Source organism: Ochotona princeps, chromosome 33 (assembly GCF_030435755.1).
Source record: "Ochotona princeps isolate mOchPri1 chromosome 33, mOchPri1.hap1, whole genome shotgun sequence".
In the NCBI taxonomy this organism is placed as follows: domain Eukaryota; kingdom Metazoa; phylum Chordata; class Mammalia; order Lagomorpha; family Ochotonidae; genus Ochotona; species Ochotona princeps.
The window spans coordinates 373,845-393,910 of record NC_080864.1 but is presented as its reverse complement, the minus strand read 5'-3'; the positions used below and the strand labels follow the sequence as shown (position 1 = coordinate 393,910).

Here is a 20,066-nt window from a genome sequence, read left to right as displayed (position 1 = left end):
AGCTCCTGGCTCAACCCCATGCAGACGCCTGACTGTTGGCGGCATTTAGTGGGTAGGCCACGGGTGGACGGTCACTCTGCCTACTCGTTCTGTCCCTTTGAAATAAAACAAAAACATGAAAAATTTTAAGTTTGAAAAAAAGTTAAACAGTAAGATTATTTTGGTGCCAGAAAGTTGGGATCTGTTTTTTTTTTTAAACAGGATTTTCCACCGACTGGTTGCAGTAACTTTAGTCATGATATATACACGTATAAGCTAACTCTACACAACCTCTGTGACCCACCAGCAGAAAAAGAATGAAAGAAAAAGGCCTGGTCGACCTTTATGCAAAGTTGGGGTATCCCGGGAAACCCTCCCTGGCAGAGCCCCGGCACCTGAAATTGGGGTGTCTCCAAAGCACAGGGCGGCGGGACACGGGAGGCACTTTCTGCAACACTTTTAGCAGGTGGCCCATGGCTCCCGGCTGAGTGAAGAAAGGGGTATTGGAGGCTTGGGGTGTCCCCTTCTTCCAGTCCCAACGTTTGGGCCATGGGGTCAGGGGCACGTGCCCAACTGAAGCCCTGGTGAGGTTGAGGGGTACCGTGACCACACAGGGCTGCATGACGTCACGCGCCGGCGGGTTCTCACGGGTGGGGGCTGGGAGACGCACGGGATAGGGGTAGGGGAGGGGGATGGTCGGTGTGGACAAAGAGACTCCCGCGCACCGCCCCCCGGTCGGCCCCCGCGAGCGTGCGCGCGCGCCCCGGGGCCGGCCGGCCACATCTGGAATTCATTGCAGCAGCGCCGGAAAGGGGAGGAGAGGTGGGCGGAGCGAGCAGGGGGCCGAGGCGGCGGCTCTTCCCAAGCCCCGGGGACGCCGCCGAGCCCGGCCGGCAGCCGCAGCCCCAGACACGCCGCCCCGGGGCGGAGGGGCGACGCAGATGCCAAGGCCTCCCCAGGTGAGCGCGCAGGGTGCAGGGGCCATGCCGAAAGGGCGTGCCCCGGTGCCCTGAGGTCGCGGGATCGGAGCCGGGAGGCCGGGCTGGGGGTGGTGGGTGGTGTTGGGGGAGAGGGACCTGGGCGCGCAGGCGCCGCGCGTGTCCCCGCTGCACGGACGGGCCGGTCGCCGTGCGCCCTCGCCACGACTCCGGGCGGCTCCCACTGATCGGCCGCGAACCCCCAACCCTGCGCTCGCCGCCTTTCTCCGGGGGCAGGAAGTTGGCGCCGAGAAGGCGGAATCTTCGGAGCGCTGTCGGCTGGAGACTTCGGGAGGCTGGACGGTGTGCCGGGGCTTTGGGTGGGTGGCTGGAGAGTTGGGGGGAGGGATGAGGAGTTGGGGGCGGACTGGGTTTTGGAGGGGAGATGGGCAGACACCCCTCCAGGCTGTCCGGGGCCGAGCGGGAGGGAGTGATGCCGCACGCGGTGGAGCCTCCAGCCTAAGGGGCGAAGGCACACACCTCCCGAGGCAGGACAGCAGCTCGCCCGCCGGCAACGGCTGGACTTCGTGACTCAGTTTCCCCGCGCTGTGCCTCTCCTCGAGTCTCCTCCTCCCTCCCCCTTGAGGGGGGGCGTGGCTTTGTTTCTGGAAGGGAAGATTGTCTCCGTGGCTTCGGGCGCCTGCCCGTTGCCCTGGTCGGGCCCGGGGATGGGTGCTTGGATAAAAGGTGCGCGCGGCGCCGCAGGTCCCCGCGTGGCCCCCTCGCCCCTCGCCCCCTTCTTAGGCACGGGGTGACTCACCCGGGGATTTCCACCCCCTCCCACTCCTTGGCAGACGCTTCGGGCGCTGCGCACTGAACCCACAGGTCCCCGGCGTGACGCCGTGCCACGCCACGCCACGCCACGCCACGCGGGCGAGGCCCTGGGGACCCCGCCGACGGCACCTCCCGGGATCGCCCCATCTTCCTCCTCCCCAAGTCTTCCCGGGAAAGTGCGAATCAGGCCCTCTAGTGGGATCCGGGGGAGTCTCTTTCCAACCCAACCCCACCAAGTTGGAGGTGTGCGGGTCCCGCGCGCGCGTGTGGCGCGAGGAGGAGGCGCGGCCCCAGCGCCAGCGAGTGCGGATACCGCGCATTCCTCGGCCAGATAAGGAGGCCGAGAGTGCGGCGCGCAGGGCGAGGGGCGGGCCCGCCGTCGTCTCCGTGGAGACGGGAGCGCGTCTCTGCGCTCCCGCCAGGGCTGCACGGAGGCCGCGCGGCCGGTCTCCGGGGCTTCTGGGTCCCTTCCTTTTTGGATTCATTCCTGTGCTCGCACACACCCCGTGTCATCCCCGTAGGAGGCTGCGAAGGAGAGACGCGTGGGTCGCTGCCGCCGCAGCTAGACAGGAAGCACCCCCCCCAAAACAAAGTTTCATGATTTCCGATTGTAGCTGGGCTGTGAAGATGATACAGAATGCTTGGAGAGCCCGGTGTGCGCGCCAGCGGCCTTTACATTGAAACTTTGGTGGATGGAAACTGGGGGAAAGAATGAGTGTATGAGATGGCTGAGGCTGCCAGGTGGGGATGGGGAAAGGCATTGCGCAAGGGAAGGAGGCCCGGGGAGTGTCCCTGGAGGACCACGGCTGGGAGGGCCTGGGGGAGCAGGGTAGGGAGCCACGGAGGAACCGTGCCCCGTGGGAGCTCCGCCTGGTCTGCCTGGCCAGCAGAGAGGGAAGGCAGAAGCCCAGACAAGCGGGCGGGGAGGAGTGGGGATGTGACCAAGGGGTATCTGGGGGACCAGCAGGAAGTGGCACCACAGCATCTGTCATTTTGGAACTGAGGGAGCGGGCAGGGGCTTCCTCCAGCTTTTCCCCTCACCTAATCTCTGCCCACACAGCTGTGTGTCCGGGAGCTGCCTCCTGCACGCCCACTCTGCCATCCCCCCGCACGCCCACTCTCCCATCCCCCCGCACGCCCACTCTCCCATGCCCCCGCACGCCCACTCTGCCATCCCCCGCACGCCCACTCTCCCATGCCCCCGCACGCCCACTCTGCCATCCCCCCCGCACGCCCACTCTCCCATCCCCCCGCACGCCCACTCTGCCATCCCCCCTCACGCCCACTCTCCCATGCCCCCGCACGCCCACTCTGCCATCCCCCCTCACGCCCACTCTCCCATCCCCCCGCACGCCCACTCTCCCATGCCCCCGCACGCCCACTCTCCCATGCCCCCGCACGCCCACTCTGCCATCCCCCCGCACGCCCACTCTGCCATCCCCCCTCACGCCCACTCTCCCATCCCCCCGCACGCCCACTCTCCCATGCCCCCGCACGCCCACTCTCCCATGCCCCCGCACGCCCACTCTGCCATCCCCCCGCACGCCCACTCTCCCATGCCCCCGCACGCCCACTCTGCCATCCCCCCCGCATGCCCACTCTCCCATGCCCCCGCACGCCCACTCTGCCATCCCCCCCGCATGCCCACTCTCCCATCCCCCCCGCACGCCCACTCTCCCATCCCCCCGCACGCCCACTCTGCCATCCCCCCCGCACGCCCACTCTCCCATGCCCCCGCACGCCCACTCTGCCATCCCCCCCGCACGCCCACTCTCCCATGCCCCCGCACGCCCACTCTCCCATGCCCCCGCACGCCCACTCTGCCATCCCCCCGCACGCCCACTCTCCCATGCCCCCTCACGCCCACTCTCCCATCCCCCCGCACGCCCACTCTCCCATCCCCCCGCACGCCCACTCTCCCATGCCCCCTCACGCCCACTCTGCCATCCCCCCGCACGCCCACTCTCCCATGCCCCCTCACGCCCACTCTCCCATGCCCCCGCACGCCCACTCTGCCATCCCCCCGCACGCCCACTCTCCCATGCCCCCTCACGCCCACTCTCCCATGCCCCCTCACGCCCACTCTGCCATCCCCCCGCACGCCCACTCTCCCATGCCCCCTCACGCCCACTCTCCCATGCCCCCGCACGCCCACTCTCCCATCCCCCCGCACGCCCACTCTCCCATGCCCCCTCACGCCCACTCTGCCATCCCCCCGCACGCCCACTCTCCCATGCCCCCTCACGCCCACTCTCCCATGCCCCCTCACGCCCACTCTCCCATGCCCCCGCACGCCCACTCTCCCATCCCCCCGCACGCCCACTCTCCCATCCCCCCGCACGCCCTCTCTCCCATCCCCCCGCACGCCCACTCTGCCATCCCCCCTCACGCCCACGCTCCCATCCCCCCGCACGCCCACTCTGCCATCTCCCCGCACGCCCACTCTGCCATCCCCCCGCACGCCCACTCTCCCATGCCCCCGCACGCCCACTCTCCCATCCCCCCCGCACGCCCACTCTCCCATGCCCAGCATCCCATCACTTGCCCTGCTGGGGCCTGGACACACCCCTCCCCCCAAAGGGTGACTCAGGAGTGGCTGGGGGCACAAGTGAAGGAGGGGTGACCCCCTGTGGAAGGCGGTCCTGATTCTGGGGGGCCCCAGGAGGCCGGCCATGCAGGCTGTAGATTCCCCAGGCTCTCCCGCCAACCCCCTCCTGTTTCCCCTCTCTGGGAAGGCTGGGATCCTTTCCTTAGCAAAGTTGGGAGGTTGGGGGGGGGGAGGCAGGCGGGCGTAGAGCTGGGCTCCTTCCCCTCCCATCTCACTGGGAAGCAGCCCTTCCCTGCACACATACTCCTGGCTTGCCTGCAGAGCGCGGGAGTGCTACAACCCCCACCAACCCAGTGGCAATAGGGGTATCAGAGCTTTGGAGGGCAAGGGGGTGCCAGAATTGAGCATGTCTCTGATTGCTCCAGGAAGTGGCATTTAATCTTTACCACTGAAGGTGGACTGGGGAGGGGTAGCCCCGCGGGGTGAGGGGCCGACTGGGGGTGACTCATCCTGGCTGCTGGCCCACCCCCAGTGAGCCTCCCAGGCCTAGAATGGGACTTGGATCCTCAGTTAGGAACCCCAGGAGGGGCATGGGTCGGGGTGGGGACAGTCTGGGGGCGTCCGCTGGAGGTGACCCAGCGGCCAGGGCAGCAGTTCAGACTCCTCCTGCCCCCTCCCTGGGGACACCCACACAACCCTAACTTGTTCCCTAAGGAAATAAGTGAAACCTCCTCCTGGCCTCCACTCAGGCCCGCCCCCTTGCCCCACTGGGCCAATCAGAGGCAGAGGATGCAAAGCTCGCAGGCCAATGGGCAAGTGGCTCGGTGGCCCTGGGGTTGAAAACTGGGCCAGTCAAGGTGCAGGCCTTTTCCGGCCCGACGGGTGCTACCCAAGCCAGCTCCGAGGACAGGCGGCTGCTGCTGCAGCGGGCCGGCGGGCAGAGGGCATGGGGCAGCGCTGGGTCCTTGTCCGGCTGGGGAAACAAGGGGCCCTCTGTGTTGGCTATCAGGGCGGGGCCGAGGAGTCCCAACAAGCGCTTCTCTGTTCCTAAAGTAGGACGGATGTCCCTCCGCCATCGGGGGTGGCGTGGGGGAGCAGCTGTCTCCCTCAGGCCTGCAGCCAGGACACCATGCTCACCCCGCCCCAAGGGCTGGAAGCCCCCCACCACCCCCTGGAGGAACCTACCTAACCAGCGTTTGCTGCAAGGAGCCTCTGGCGCGCACACGTGGTCCTCCCAGGCCCCACTCCACCGCCTTCCCCAGCCAGGGCCTCCCACCCCCACAGCGGCTCCCTCCCCAGTGGTTTGGTCCAGTGTCCCTTGAAGGTGGTGGGTGGGGGCGTTGACTCGGTCACATTCGTGGAAGTCAATCCGTGTCCCTTGCCTCCTCCCCCTCCCCCTAGGGGCTCTGCACAGTTCACGGGCCTGCAGCAGTGGCTGCCCCCATCCTCCCAGTCCATCTCCCCCCACCCAGCCCTTCCCACACCGGATGTGACTTGAGAGATGAGGACTCCACCCTGCTTGTTCCAGGGGCCGCACATCTGGAGCTCATCTTGCTGAGGAGGGGCGCCAACACCCTGCCGGCTCCCCTGCACCCCGGGACTCCACGTCCTCCGCCCCCTCCCACAGCTGAGTGGGTGCTCATGGGAACTGGCAAGGTTGGGGACCCAGAGTCTCTGTGGGGGCACCCTGACAACTGGGCAGAGGAGAGCCCATGGGGGGGAGACACGTGCTGAGTCGACTCATGGCTTGAAAAGGGTTTTCCGGTCAGATGGGAGCCTCCCGCGGGCCACTTGCTCGCCTGACCTCCAGGGTCATCCCCAAGCTGGAAGATGAGGGTGACCCCTGGCAGGCTGGCATCTCAGGGCCGCCCGCCCCAGCGACTTTCCCCGAGACCCTGGCAGTGCCCGTGGCCTGCAGGCTCCGACTCGGCCCCAGAGCCCAGGCAGTGGGCAGGAAGGAGCAAGTGGATGGGGTGCTGTGCTAGCTACAGTGGCGGGAATCTCGCTGACCCCGGGGAGCCCTGTTGGGGGCCAGGGAGAGAAGACAGCTAGCCCCCTGCCCCCTGTGCCATAGAACCCACTCAGCACTTGCTGGGTGGGGGGTGAGGGAACGGTAAGTGTATCTACCTCGGGCCCGCCCCCTCCTGGCTGTCTTGGGACAGGGGGTAGCTTTGGGGGACCCGGAAAGCAGGGGTGCTGTGCCTGGGGCGGGAGCTCTGACCCGTCTGTGTCTGTGTCCCAGGCAGTGACAGCCTCCATGGCCCGGGCCGGCCGCTAAGCCCCACCATGGGCAACCTGTACTCGGAGTACCTGAGCCCTGACAAGGTCCTGCAGCACTACAATTTCACCAAGGAGACGCTGGACATGCAGGAGACTCCCTCCCGCCAGGTGGCCTCGGCCTTCATCATCCTGCTCTGCTGTGCCATTGTGCTGGAGAACCTGCTGGTGCTTGTGGCCGTGGCCCGCAACAGCAAGTTCCACTCGGCCATGTACCTCTTCCTGGGCAACCTGGCGGCCTCCGACCTACTGGCCGGCGTGGCCTTCGTGGCCAACACCTTGCTGTCGGGCCCCGTCACGCTGAGCCTCACACCCGTGCAGTGGTTCGCCCGCGAGGGCTCTGCTTTCATCACACTCTCGGCTTCCGTCTTCAGCCTGCTGGCCATCGCCATTGAGCGGCAGGTGGCCCTGGCCAAGGTCAAGTTGTACGGCAGTGACAAGAGCTGCCGTATGTTGTTGCTCATCGGGGCTTCGTGGGTCATCTCGCTGGTGCTGGGCGGCCTGCCCATCCTCGGCTGGAACTGCCTGGGCCAGCTGGACACCTGCTCCACCGTCCTGCCGCTCTACGCCAAGCCCTATGTCCTGGCCGTGGTGAGCATCTTCTCGGTCATCCTGCTGGCCATCGTGGCGCTGTACGTACGCATCTATTGCGTGGTCCGCTCCAGCCACGCCGACGTGGCTGGCCCGCAGACGCTGGCGCTGCTCAAGACGGTGACCATCGTGCTCGGTGTCTTTATTGTCTGCTGGCTACCCGCCTTCAGCATCCTCCTGCTGGACTATGCCTGCCCAGTCCGGGCCTGCCCCATCCTCTACAAAGCTCACTACTTCTTCGCCTTCGCCACCCTCAACTCGCTGCTCAACCCTGTGATCTACACGTGGCGCAGCCGGGACCTGCGGCGGGAGGTGCTGCGGCCGCTGCAGTGTTGGCGCCGGGCGGCCAGGGTGCCGGGCCGGCGGAGCGGGACCCCAGGGGGCCACCACCTCCTACCCCTGCGAAGCTCCAGCTCGCTGGAGAGAGGCGTGCACATGCCCACATCACCCACGTACTTAGAGAGCAACACGGTGGTCTGAGGGGCTGCCCCACCCGAGGCCCCCTCCATCCCCACCCTGGTCACAGCTGGAGTGGCCAGTGTTTAGGGGTGGGACAAGAACTTGGCAGGTGCCACCCTGGAGTTCCATCAAAGGGCGAAGGTGACAGCAGGTGGCCATGGAGGGCGGAGGCAGTGGATGGAGTCTGTCGTCACGTCCTGGCCACTCTGCCGTGGCCCACCCGCATTTCATGGCTGGCTGTCTCCTGCCACCGTCCCCCAACCTTGGGCCTCTCATTTGCTGTCCCCCCAGATTTGTGAGGGTCCTGACCATCCTCCCTGTCTCAGGTCCCCCTGAATCCACAGCTTCCCCAAATCCTATCACCTGCCACTTCTTGCCTGTCCCCCTTTCTGATGGGTGGGAAGGAAGCCACTAGCTATGTGGCGGAGGTGGTGAGGGGAAGGTACAGGGACAGGCCCAGCCCCTGTCATCCCCCCTGTCGTTTTCAGACCTCATGGGTTCATTTGCACTAACTGGGGACGCGGAGGAATCACCCAGGGCTGGAAAAACCGGTTTGCAGGGCCCGTGGGCGGGCACAGTGCAACTTAAAAGTACCTGGGGGAGGTGTTTCTAGGGGACCCTCACCGCCACCCCGCCCCAGAGATCCCACCTCCACCCAGGTACCAGATCACCCAAGACCGTGGCAGCCCTGAGCCGTCGCTGGTCCTCCGTGTTAGAGGGCAGGGTGGCTAGGGATGGCTCCTGGGGACACCAGCTCTCCCCTGCCCCAGCAGAAGGACCTGGAGAGCTGCTGTAGGTGGGTGGGAGGGACTTAGCGGTACGAATTGATATTTATGTGTGTCCGTGTGCTCGTGTGTGTGTGTGTGTGTGTGTGTACAAGTGTGTGACATCCAGACCCTGCGGCGTGGCCTGGCAGCTCAAGTCCTCGTCTTGAACGCACCCCAGGATCCCATTTGGGCGCCGGTTCTAATCCCGGCAGCTCCACTTCCCACCCAGCTCCCTGCCTGTGGCCTGGGAAAGCAGTGGAGGACGGCCCAAAGCCTTGGGACCCTGCACCCGCATGGGGGACCTGGAGGAAGTTCCTGGCTCCTGGCTTCGGATCAGCAGCTCCGGCCGTTGCACTCACTTGGGGAATGAATCACTGATTGGACTGAAGATCTTCCTCTCTGTCTCTCCTCCTCCCTATATATCTACTTTGTAATAAAAATAAATAAATCTTTTAAAAACAAATAAACAAAAAGGAAAACCAAGTGTGTGACATCTGTGATCTCTCCCTGCCACCTGTGCCCCCCAGCCCCACCCTGCAGCGTGGACGCTGAGCTGTCTCCCCCAGCCCCATTGCACGTCCCTGCCCCTGACCTGGCTGCCCAAGGGCAAGGGGTGCTGCTCTGCTCAGCCCTTCAGCGACGCCTCTTGGGTTCAGAGGCTGCAGCGTGTGCAGGTGGACTACGGGGGCCCAGGAGCCAATCGTGGGGCGTGTTGGGGGACTTGTCCCCCTCCCCCAGACTGCCCTCTCCCCTCCCCTGAGCCCCGGGGACTCAGGCCAATAAACTCTTGGTGTGCTGCCTGTGTCTTCCTGGGGTCGAGGCTTCCCTTTGAGCGGGCTCCTGGGTCCGCACCACGCCCCGCGCCTTCCCCGTGATTGGGGGGCGTAGAGGAAGTCTCCCGTCTTGGAAGAGATCCCTGAAGCTGAAGGTGGAGCCTGAGACCCCAGGGCACCCCAGGAGCTGGAGAGGGTCCTGGGTGGGCGTGGGGGAAGGTGGCTGCAGCAGACCTAGGAACACCCCCTCTCCAGGTCTGAAGGTCCCCCAACCCCCCGGGAGGCGGCAGTTGTAAACTCACACCACGGCCCCTCCACGGTGCCTGGGTTGGAGTACACCGCTGTGGCCCAGCCAGCTCCCTGGGGAGGTACTGGGTCCTCACCACCCACGGGGGAGACCCGGACACAGTGCCAGGCTCCTGGCTCATTCTCCACCCTGCCTTTTAAATAAAGGAACACTCTCGAGAGCTGTTGGTTCAGAGAGGTTAGGCAAGCTGCTCATGGTCACACAGCCCTAGCCAGGGCAACACCTGCATGTCTGATTTCCATATAGCCCACTGGGTCCGGATCTTGCAGGGGAAGGGGAGATAGAGAGAGGCCCTTTAAGCCTCTTGGCGGTGGCGACAGGGAGGGTCCCAGGTTCACCCAGGACCAGGAAAAGCCCGGTAAGATGTAGTTATAGGTAGGTGACGCTACCTTCTCCCAAAGGCGGGGCCCAGCAGCAACTTTGAAAACAGGCCTGCAACTGGCTCCTGCATTTTATTTGAAAGGCAGAGTTACAGTTAGAAAGGGAGGGAGAAATCCTTTTTTTTTTTTTTTTTTAAAGATTTATTTTTATTTTTATTACGAAGTCAGATATACTGAGACGAGGAGAGATAGAGAGGAAGTGGAGCTGCCGGGATTAGAACCAGCGGCCTTATGGGATCAAGGCGAGGACCTTAGCCACTATGCCACGCTGCCAAGCCCCCTTTTTTTTTTTTTAAGATTTATTTATTTTTATTACAAAGTCAGATATACCGAGAGGAGGAGAGACAGAGAGGAAGATCTTCCGTCCGATGATTCACTCCCCAAGTGACCACAACAGCTGGTGCTGCGCCTATCTGAAGCCAGGAGCCAGAAACCTCCTCCAGGTCTCCCACACGGGTGCAGGGTCCCCAGGCTTTGGGCCGTCCTCCATTGCTTTCCCAGGCCACAGGCAGGGAGCTGGATGGGAAGTGGGGCAGCCGGGACTTGAACCGGTATTTCCACCATGGGGTGCTGGTGCTAGACAGTGCCTCGGGGCTCACTCTGAGGCCTGGGTGTGGACGGTGGCTTCTGGGTCCAGCAGTGCAATGCTTCCTGGCCTGCGGTCCCCGTTGGAATTCCCCTCTAAGGGTTTCCAGATGACTTCTGCTAGGAACCCTGAGCTGTGGCCGATTGTGGGCTGACGCCAGGGAATTGTGTCGGCAAGGGAGGCAAAGGCCACTCCAGGTGAACATGACCCCAGTACCTACCTGCTTCTGACCCCTGCTTCTCCAGGCCCCTGCTCCAATGCCACGCCCTCCCCAGCCGTCCCTGACCTCTCCCCTCCCGTCAGCCCCTTGCCCGCTTTCTTACCTGTGTCAGCGTATCCGTCTCGCTGCGTGGAGATACCAACACCTTGCAGACAGACCTGCGCCTGCCCCATGCATCGGTAGCGCTCCAGCGTCTGAAACAGTCCATCCTGGGACTCCTGCACCTCCCGCTTGCCTTGCCTGCAACGCTCACACACACTAGGTCCTCCTGAAACGGTGAATGCGTGGAAGTCGGGGTGAATGCTAGCCCTGCGAATGGGAAGTGCTGGGAAGAAAACAAGGAGTCGCTGGTGTCCCAAAGCGGCCACGAGGGCCTTGCTTGCAGCGCCCCAGTTCAAGTCCCGGTGCACGCTGTAGGGGACAGGAGGTGAGGGCTCCAGTGCTGGGACCCTGCCGCCCATGTGGGAGGCCTGGGTGGCTCTTGGCTTCAACGAGGTCTGGCCCCATTGACGGCTCTCTTAGCAGATGTGTGTCTGTCACGCCACAGCTGCTGGGCCGAATATCCATTGCTGAACAATGTTTTGAAAACCCTCGTGTTCCTCCAAATCCCGACAGCCAGTGTCCACTCTCCCTGAGTTTTTGTGAAGGGATTGTTATATCTGACAAACAAAAGGGGGGAGCGTGAAACTGGACCGGTTGTGACTTATTCTGGTGGCAACTGTGGCAAGATGCGCACACACTATGGAGTTAGAAAAGCCAGATTCGGGCCCAGCACAGCGGCTGAAGTTCTCATGGGCACCAGTTCATGTCCTGGCGGCCCTGCTTCCCACCCAGCTCCCTGCCTGTGGCCTGGGAAAGCAGTGGAGGACGGCCCAGAGCCTTGGGACTCTGCAACTGTGTGGGAGACCTGAAAGAAGCTCCTGGCTCCTGGCTCCAGATCAGCTCAGCTCTGGCCGTTGTGGCCACTTGGGGAGTAAATCAATGGATGGAAGATCTTTTCTGTTTCTCTCCTCCTCTCTGTGTATCTACCTTTCCAATAACAATAGCCAATAATAATAGCAATACTATAAAGGCCAGATTTGAATCTGGAATCCAATGTGCTTGGGCCGGCCGCCTGACACTCTCAGGTTCGCCACCTGGAGAATGGTCCTGCTCATTGCAGCCTTGAAGGCAAACCCGTGCACAAAGCCACTGTGGAAACCCCGCGACTTCTTTAAAACAGCAGCTGTTCCCTAACCCTAGGACCAGGGACTGAGCCCAGAGAGCATCTTCCTTGACCCACAAGAAATCTTTAAAAATTTTGCAGAAGGGATGGCGTGCTAAATACAGTGGTTAGGTAAAGCCGCCACTGGTGATGCCAGCATTCCTTACTGAAGCTCTGGTTCCAGTCCCGGCAGCCCCGCTTCCCATCCAGCTCCCTGCTTGTGGCCTGGGAAAGCAGTGGAGGACGGCCCAAAGCCTTGGGACCCTGCACCCGCGTGGGAGACCCTGAAGAAGCTCCTGGCTTCTGGCTTCGGATCGGCTCAGCCCTGACCATTGCAGACATTTGGAGAGTGAACCAGTTGAAGGAACACTGATCTTCCTCTGTTTACCTTTCAAATACATAAATAATTTTAAAATAAACATTTTAGGAGTTTTTGAAAAACGGACCTTAAAGGTTTCATGGGTACAGACGTTTCTGAAATGCATGTGTGGTATTTTTCCATATAGCGTGTGTCAACAAATTTTTCCAAGGCCCCGTGTATGCATGCGTTGCAGTGCGTTTTTTCCCCCTAATTAAAAAAAAAATGTATTCACTCATTTGAAAGGCAGAGGAGAGACAGAGATCACCCCCTGCCGACGACCTGTCAAGGGCTACAGGAGGCTGGGTTTGGGCCACGGCAAAGCCAGGAGCCAGGAACTTCCTTTTGGGTCTCCAGTGTGGGTACCAATGACTCAAGTACTTGGGCCATCCTCTGCTGCTTTCCCAAGCGCAGTAGCAGGGAGCCAGATGAAAATCAGAACAGCTGGGACTCGAGCTGGTGCCCTAAATAGGGACACCGGTGTCGCAAGAGGTGGGCATACCTGCAATGCCACAGCACCAGCCTCGCGTTTTGGTGGGATTGTTTTTAGGTTGCCAGGAAAGCATTTTATTGGAGGAAACGTGCCTAGGCCAGGCCTCAGGTGCCCGCGGAGTGGGATTCGCACCATGCGTCTTGTGTTCCCCTTCACGGCCAGTGTGGGAGGCAAGCAAAGCGACCCAGCATCCCACACCGTGCAGGTGGTTCTGCAGCCTGCGACACAGTCTCCTAGGGCTTGAAGCTTGGCGGTGCTGCTGTTTGAAGCAGGTGTCTTTCAGGTTCTCCCGCTCAGTGCAGATACCTCAGTCAGGGGGAGGGGAGCAGGTGCAAACTTCCAAAGACCTCTGACTGGAGAAGCTCCCCCTACTCATTCAAGTGGTTTAGATGGTGGGATCATTGCCTTTGCCTGGGGGAGTCAGCTGTAGGGGTGTGGTTAGTGCAGTTAGCTGAAGGGATGGGGGCTCCTCAGGTGGAAACCCTGCAGGTCAAGGCCCTTATATCCACCAGCTCCGGCAAGCAGGACGAGTTTCCTTGCAATTCAGCTGCAGAGCCTGCGCGTCAGCCTTGGGGCTCTGCAGGAGGAGGGCAGTTCTGTGAGTGCTGAGGGTCCATTTTCTGCTCTGAGGGCCGGGGGCTTTTGTGGGTGGGGACCTGCAGGGGGAAGAGTGGGGAGAAAAGGGGGCAGAAGTGTCCCGGTGAACTACGTGGTGCGTGCTGTTGAACGTGTGGCTTCTCTTTAAGAATGTGTTCTGTTTGGAAAGCAGAGTTTGGGAGGGAGACGGATGGAGGCGTGCCATCCCTTCCCCAAATGGCAGCAGCAGAAGCTGCATCCTGGTCCTCCACGGGGGTTCAGGGGCCTCAGCCCTCAGGCTCTCTCATCCTTGGCTAAGCTTGCCAGGATGCGTGAGCAGGGAGCTGGATGAGCGGCACCCATGTGGGATGTTGGCGCTGCAGGCAGTGCAGCGTGACCCGTGGGGCCACCGTGCCGCCCCTGCAGCTTCCTCCAGGCCTGACACGCATGTTGTGTAGATTTGTGTGTTTGCCTGGGGTTGGAATGTATTTCTTGTTGACATTGTGCCACAAAGTTCCATGAATGGTCTTGCCGCTTTCCAGTGCTTTGACAAAGAGTAGTTCTTTGTGACATGAAGTATGAAGAGCCGTTCTCAGCGGTCCGTCGCTCGGTAGTCTTGCTGACACGCGGCCGCGTTGCACAGGGGTGTGTGCTCTGTGGTTTCTTCTGGGCTAAGAAGGATTAGAACTGCGTGCTCAACTGATCTCAAGATGTTGGCTATCCGACCCTTTATTGAAAAACTGTTGCAAAAGTTAACTTAGAAGCCCAGTGTGATGGCCTAGTGCCTAAATCTTCGCCTTGTACTGGCTGGGGTCCCATATAGGTGCCAGTTTGTATCCCGGCTGCCCCGCTTCCCACCCAGCTCCCTGCCTGTGGCCTGGGAAAGCAGTGGAGGACGGCCCAAAGCCTTGGGACCCTGCACCCGCGTGGGAGACCCAGAAGTTTTTTCTGGTTCCTGGCTTTGGAACAGCTCAGTTCCAGCCTTTGCAGCCACTTGGAGAGTGAACCAGTGGATGGAACATGTGTCTCTCCTTCTGTGTAAATATGCCTTTCCACTTAAAATTTTACGTGAGAATTTATAGCTAAAAAGTTCGAATTTCATCTGCTGGTTCACTCTCTAAATAGTAACAACAGCTGAAACCAGGAGCCAGCTTCCTCCAGGTCTCCCTTGCGGGTGCAGGGTCCCAAACACTTGGACTATCCCCGCTGCTGCCCCGTGCGTGAGCAGGGAGCTGGATGGCAAGTGGGGCAGGTGCTTCATGAATGGCTCTGCTGATGGGATGCCAGCACTACAGAACAGGCTTGGTTTACTCCACCACGGCGCCAGCCCCACTAAGAAGCTATTGGACCTCTGGGTGTAGAATTGCATGTGTAAGTCAGATACATAGAGGAGGTTAGACGGAGGAAGATCTTCCGTCCGATAATTTACTCCCCAAGTCACCACTTCGGCCAGTGCTGTGCCTATCCGAAGCCAGGAGCCAGGAGCCTCTCCTGGGTCTCCCACACGGGTGCGGGGTCCCAAGGCTTTGGGCCGTCCTCCACTGCTTTCCCAGGCCACAGGCTGGGAGCTCGGTGGGAAGTGGAGCAGCCGAGATTAGAACTGGCGCCCATATGGGATCCTGGAGCTTTCAAGACAAAGGCTTCAGCCGCTAGGCCACAGCTCTGGGCCCTTGTTTTTGGATCTTACTGTTCATGACATGACCTTCAGCTTTGGCCCGTTGTGAGTAAACGGTATCTTGGTGTTTTTGTGGGAGGACAAGCAGTTATTCCAGGACCCAACGGGCTGGATGCAGGTGGGAGGACTTGGCGATGGACCTGACCCTCTTGGCATGTGTGTGACATCGCATTGAGCTTTGTTTGCATCCCTGGGTGAGCCGGGGCAGCTGTGCTCATCAGCCAAGCCTCTTCCGTTCAGTTGAACCAGCTCTCTGGATTGAGGGCCTTGGGGGCGGGGGGAGCAGGGAGGGTTGGGTTGACCTTGAAAGCCCTGGGAAACTACTCAGGTGCCTTCAGTGAGGTGGAGAGGAAGTGGGGTAGTTTAGTGGTAGCTTGGGTAGGCTGCAGCTGCAAAGAGGGGTGGGGAGAGGCGCGAGGGGAGGCCCCGCAGGGGAATCCTGAGTTCCTGTTCTCTGGGAAGGCCCTAACTCTTAGTGGGAGAGGGCTGAAGTCCTGGCAGCCAGTCCCTCCTTCAGAGGTGGCTGAAGGAGCCCAGGGGGTGGGGCAGGGGCCCCTCCCAGCACCCTCTAGCGAACCAGTATCCTGGGATCCCATGCCTGCCTGCCTGGCTCGCAGGACCTCAGGGTCCTGTGAGATGAGAATGGCAAGCATTCCCCCGTGGAGCCCCGGAGTGGCCTCCTTAGGGCCTGGTGCCTAGGCCTTGATGTAGTCTGACCTCCTGGGGCAGTGCAGAGTGTTTAGCCCACGCGGTGGTCACTCCACTGCCCGCTGCTGCCGCTGCGCTGCGCTGTGCATGCAGTAGCCTTTGTTCTGGCAGCTGCCGGCACCTGGGCAGGGCTGGGCAGGGCTGGGCAGGGCTGGGCAGGGCAGGGCTGGGCTGGGCAGGGCTGGGCAGGGCTGGGCAGGGCTGGGCTGGGCAGGGCTGGGCTGGGCTGGGCAGAGCTGGGCAGGGCTGGGCAGGGCTGGGCTGGGCTGGGCAGAGCTGGGCAGGGCAGTGGGGAGTGTTCCTCCAGGGCAGGGAAATCAAGCAGCTTGCAGCTGAGACCTCTCACCAATTTCTTGAAGTGATTGATGGATTGGTTAGGAAGGCAGAGCTTTCACCTGCTGGTCCACTTCACAAATGCTGGCAAGGGCTGGGGGCTGGGCCAGCCAAGCCAAAGGCCCCGTCAGATCTCCCAGGTGGGCAGCAGGATGAAGCAGCTTGAACGTCACCTGCTGCCTCCTGGGAGGAGGGGGTGTGTCAGCAGGAAGTGGAGCAGGGCTGGGATTCCCACTGCTTTGCGATGGGCTGCAGGTGGCCCAACCCCCAAGCTGTGGCCTCACCTGCGGCCACAAGGCTAACCCCCCCTACAAGCCTTTCGGGTAAGTGGGTGGTTGGGGTGGGTGGGTGTCTGTGTGAAGGTAGCGGTGTAACGTGGGGTGTGGAGGTAGCCTCGGTAGCCCCTGATCTGTGCTCTCGTCAGCGGGGCACCCGTGACTGTGCAACCCCCTGATCTGTGCTCTCGTCAGCGGGGCACCCGTGACTGTGCAACCCCCTGATCTGTGCTCTCGTCAGCGGGGCACCCGTGACTGTGCAACCCCCTGATCTGTGCTCTCGTCAGCGGGGCACCCGTGACTGTGCAACCCCCTGATCTGTGCTCTCGTCAGCGGGGCACCCGTGACTGTGCAACCTGTCCTGCCCTGCGTCTCTCCTTCCACCCACCTGCCCACACCCCACACTCGGCATCACACACACCACTTGCGCCCACCTACCCCCAGTCTTGGCCCTCGTGACGATTTTGGGAGAGACAGCAGATGAAGCTCTTTGCTTGTAACTCTGCCTTTGAAATGTTTGTGTATAAGAGCCAGGATAAGGGGCCGAGGCCATGCGTCTTGCACGGAGCAGGTTGTGTAGGTAAGTGCCAGTCACTCTGGAGGGAAAGTCCAGTGGCTGGTGAGCGATGCTGGGAAGGAAGGCAAAAGTAGCCAGAAGCGGCTTTCTGGATTTTCCTATTGTGTTCAAAAATGTCACTGTAGACACCATCTTGCTTTGAGAGTAAGCAAAGTAGTTCTCAAAGTTGATGAAACTTCAGCACCCTGCTCATGTACCTGGGAAAGCAGTGGAGGAGGACCCAGGCACCCATGGGAGACCCTGGGGAAGCAGTGGAGGAGGGCCCAGTGCTCGGGCCCCTGCACCCACGGGAGAGATTGGATGGAGCTCCTGGCTTTGGCGCCCTCCACATGCGCCCCTCGGGTCCTTTGGGGAAGTGAGCCAATGGTGGATCAGCACTTTGTCTGACATCCTGCCTTTCAAATCATGTTGAAGGAGAGAGATCTTCCATCTACTGGCTCACTCCCCAAGTGAGCACAACGGCCGGAGCTCAGCTGATCTGAAGCCAGGAGCCAGGAACTTCTTCCAGGTCCCCCACGCGGGTGCAGGGTCCCAAAGCTTTGGGCCGTCCTCCACTGCTTTCCCAAATCACAGGCAGGGAGCTGGATGGGAAGTGGGGTCACTGGGATTAGAACAGACACCCATATGGGATCCTAGCATGTGCAAGGCGAAGACTTTAGCCCTAAGCTTACTGTGTCTAAAGAACTTACGTATTTCAAAACGTTAGAGAAGGAACTGTCAACCATGCACATGGTTGTGCAATAGATTTTTCTGGAACTTTTCATTTGTAAAACCAAGACTTAAGATTCTCTGAAAACACCCCTTTCCTCATTCTCTCCAGTTCTTGGTATCCAATATTTGTGGCTTTGTCTAAGAGCTTTGGCTACTCTAAGTTTCCTTTTTTTTTTTTTAAAGATTCATTCATTTTATTACAAAGTCAGATATACAGAGAGAAGAGGAGAGACAGAGAGGAAGATCTTCTGTCCGATGATTCACTCCCCAAGTGAGCTGCAACGGGCCGGTGCTGTGCCGATCCAAAACCAGGAGCCTGGAACTTCTTCTGGGCCTCCCACATGGGTGCAGGGTCCCAAAGCTTTGGGCCCGTCCTCGTCTGCTTTCCCAGGCCACAAGCAGGGAGCTGGATGGGAAGTGGAGCCGCCGCCGGGATTAGAACTGGCGCCCATATGGGATCCCGGGGCATTCAAGGCGAGCACCTCAGCCGCTAGGCTACGGCGCCGGGCCCCAAGTTTCCTTTTTTTATAGCAGATTTATAAAAAGGAGAGCCAGAAAACTGTGATCCACTGGTTCACTCCCCAAGTAGCCACAATAGGTGGAGCGGAGCGGATCTGAAGCCAGGAGCTTCTTCTGCGTCTCAAAGCTTTAGACTGTCCTCTACTGCTTTCCCAGGCCACAAGCATGGGGCTGGGTGGCAATCGGGGTCTCTGGGACATGAATAGGAACCTAGGTGGAATTCTAGAGCTTGCAAGAAGAGGATTAGCCAATGGAGCCGTCGCACTGGGCCTTCTTTTCATTTTCAGTCAAATCTTAGAGAAAAACCAGTGACAGAGGGAGAGGAGGAGAGACAGATGTATCTCCTGTCCACTGCCCAGGAGCCTGGCACTCCAGCTGGGCCGCCCGCAGGCTTCTAAGTTGATCGCAGATTGCAGTTAGCACTGCAGCCATTCTGCCTCAGGTTCTGTTTGCTGTTAATGCGCGTGGGGAGGCAAGACGGGCCACCCAAGGACTAAGGGTGGGCCGTGCCGCTGCTGTGAGGCCCAGCCGGAGCGCCAGGCAGGAGATGAAGCCCTGGCTTAGCCAGCCCCTTTTGTCCTAAGGCAAGCTGGCATCTCCAGCTGCCGCTTTGCCCTGGAGAGGAATATGGGCTGCTGCTGGCCTTGGCTATTTGTGAATAATGCTGTAACAGGAGTATGCTGCTCTCAAGATCCTGTTTTCAACCCTTTTTAAACATATTCCCAGAAGCCCGTTGCTGGATCATATGATAATTCTATTTTAAATGTTTTGAGGAACTCTCTCTCCCCACCCATTCAGTCTTCCCAGAAGGGTGTATGGGTTTACACTGTGAGCAATACAGCAGCGCTTCCAAGCTCTGTATCACCAAGGCGTAAAATGAACAGCGTCACGTTGCTATTAATGTTGGAAAGGCAGATTTAGAGAAGAGACAAAGATCTCCCATCTACTGGTTCACATCAGCTGGCCACAATGGCCAAAGCTGAGCTGATCCGGAGCCAGGAGTCTCCTCTGGGTCTCCCGCGTGGGTGCAGAGTCCCAAGGCTTTGGGCCGCTCTCCACTGCTCTCCCAGGTCATGAGCAGGAAGCCTGACTGGCTTGTGTGGGACACTGGTGCTGGCAGGTGGAGATGAGCTTGCTGGGCCACCATGCTGGGCCTTCTTGTGGTTCGGATTCGGATTTTCCTGCTGATGAGGGGACGTACTCCTGCTGAGTGTGCGTGTCCTGTGGGGAACTACCCACTCAAATCCTTCATCCACTTGTGCAGAGTTATTTGTGTTGGTGGTGGTATTAATTTCCATCTGTGCCATATCTCCTTATCAGAGTTGATTTTTCTCCCATCCAGCTTGTTTCCTCTCATTTCGGTTTCCCCTGCCAGCCATGTGTCAGCCGAAGGGAGTCCCATTTATCCTGTTACATTCCCTGTGTGTCTGACATGGCCCTGAAGCCACTTCCACACACAATATCCCGACACTTCCTCTCATTCTTCCCCGCTGGGTCTTACCTTTGGGTCTTTAACTCAATATATTTATATATATTTGATTGCAAAGTCAGGAGGAGAGACAGGGAGGGAGATCTTCCATGCTGACTCACCCCCCATGTGGCCGCAATGGCCGGAGCAGAGCCAATCCAGAGCCAGGAGCTTCTCCAGGTCTCCCACGCAGGTGCAGGCTTCCAAGGCTCTGGGCCGTCCTCCACTGCTTTCCCAGGCCACAGGCAGGGGGCTGGATGGGAAGTGGGGATGCTGGGATTAGAACAACACCCAAATCGGATCCTAGCACATGCAAGGTGAGGACTTTAGCCACTAGCCTACTTTGCCAGGCCCTCAACATAATCTTTTTAAGTGATTTGTTCGCAAGGTTGAGATCCAGAGGAGTGTGGGAGGAGAGCTGGCCAGCTTGCATGCTTTGCTGAACTGTGGATTCAGGCAGAAACTTGAGGCCTGGGGAAGCACATCTGGGCCATCCACGTGGAGGGGGGATCAAGCCTCTGGGGTCGTTTT

The 20,066-nt window shown here is 60.4% G+C and overlaps 1 protein-coding gene across 1 annotated transcript; it reads left to right on the top strand.

Annotated features, from left to right (window-relative positions):
- The first annotated feature begins 729 nt into the window (after positions 1-729).
- Positions 730-7,661, top strand: S1PR2 (sphingosine-1-phosphate receptor 2). Its single transcript, XM_058657752.1, has 2 exons — positions 730-938; positions 6,521-7,661. Exon 2 carries the CDS (start codon positions 6,565-6,567, stop codon positions 7,624-7,626), a length of 1,062 nt encoding a protein of 353 aa, XP_058513735.1. The 5' UTR covers positions 730-938; positions 6,521-6,564; the 3' UTR covers positions 7,627-7,661.
- Positions 7,662-20,066: the final 12,405 nt, after the last annotated feature.

Excerpts from the sequence above, each read along its gene's own strand:
- S1PR2 (XM_058657752.1), top strand. The coding sequence starts at position 6,565 with ATGGGCAACCTGTACTCGGAGTACCTGAGCCCTGACAAGGTCCTGCAG.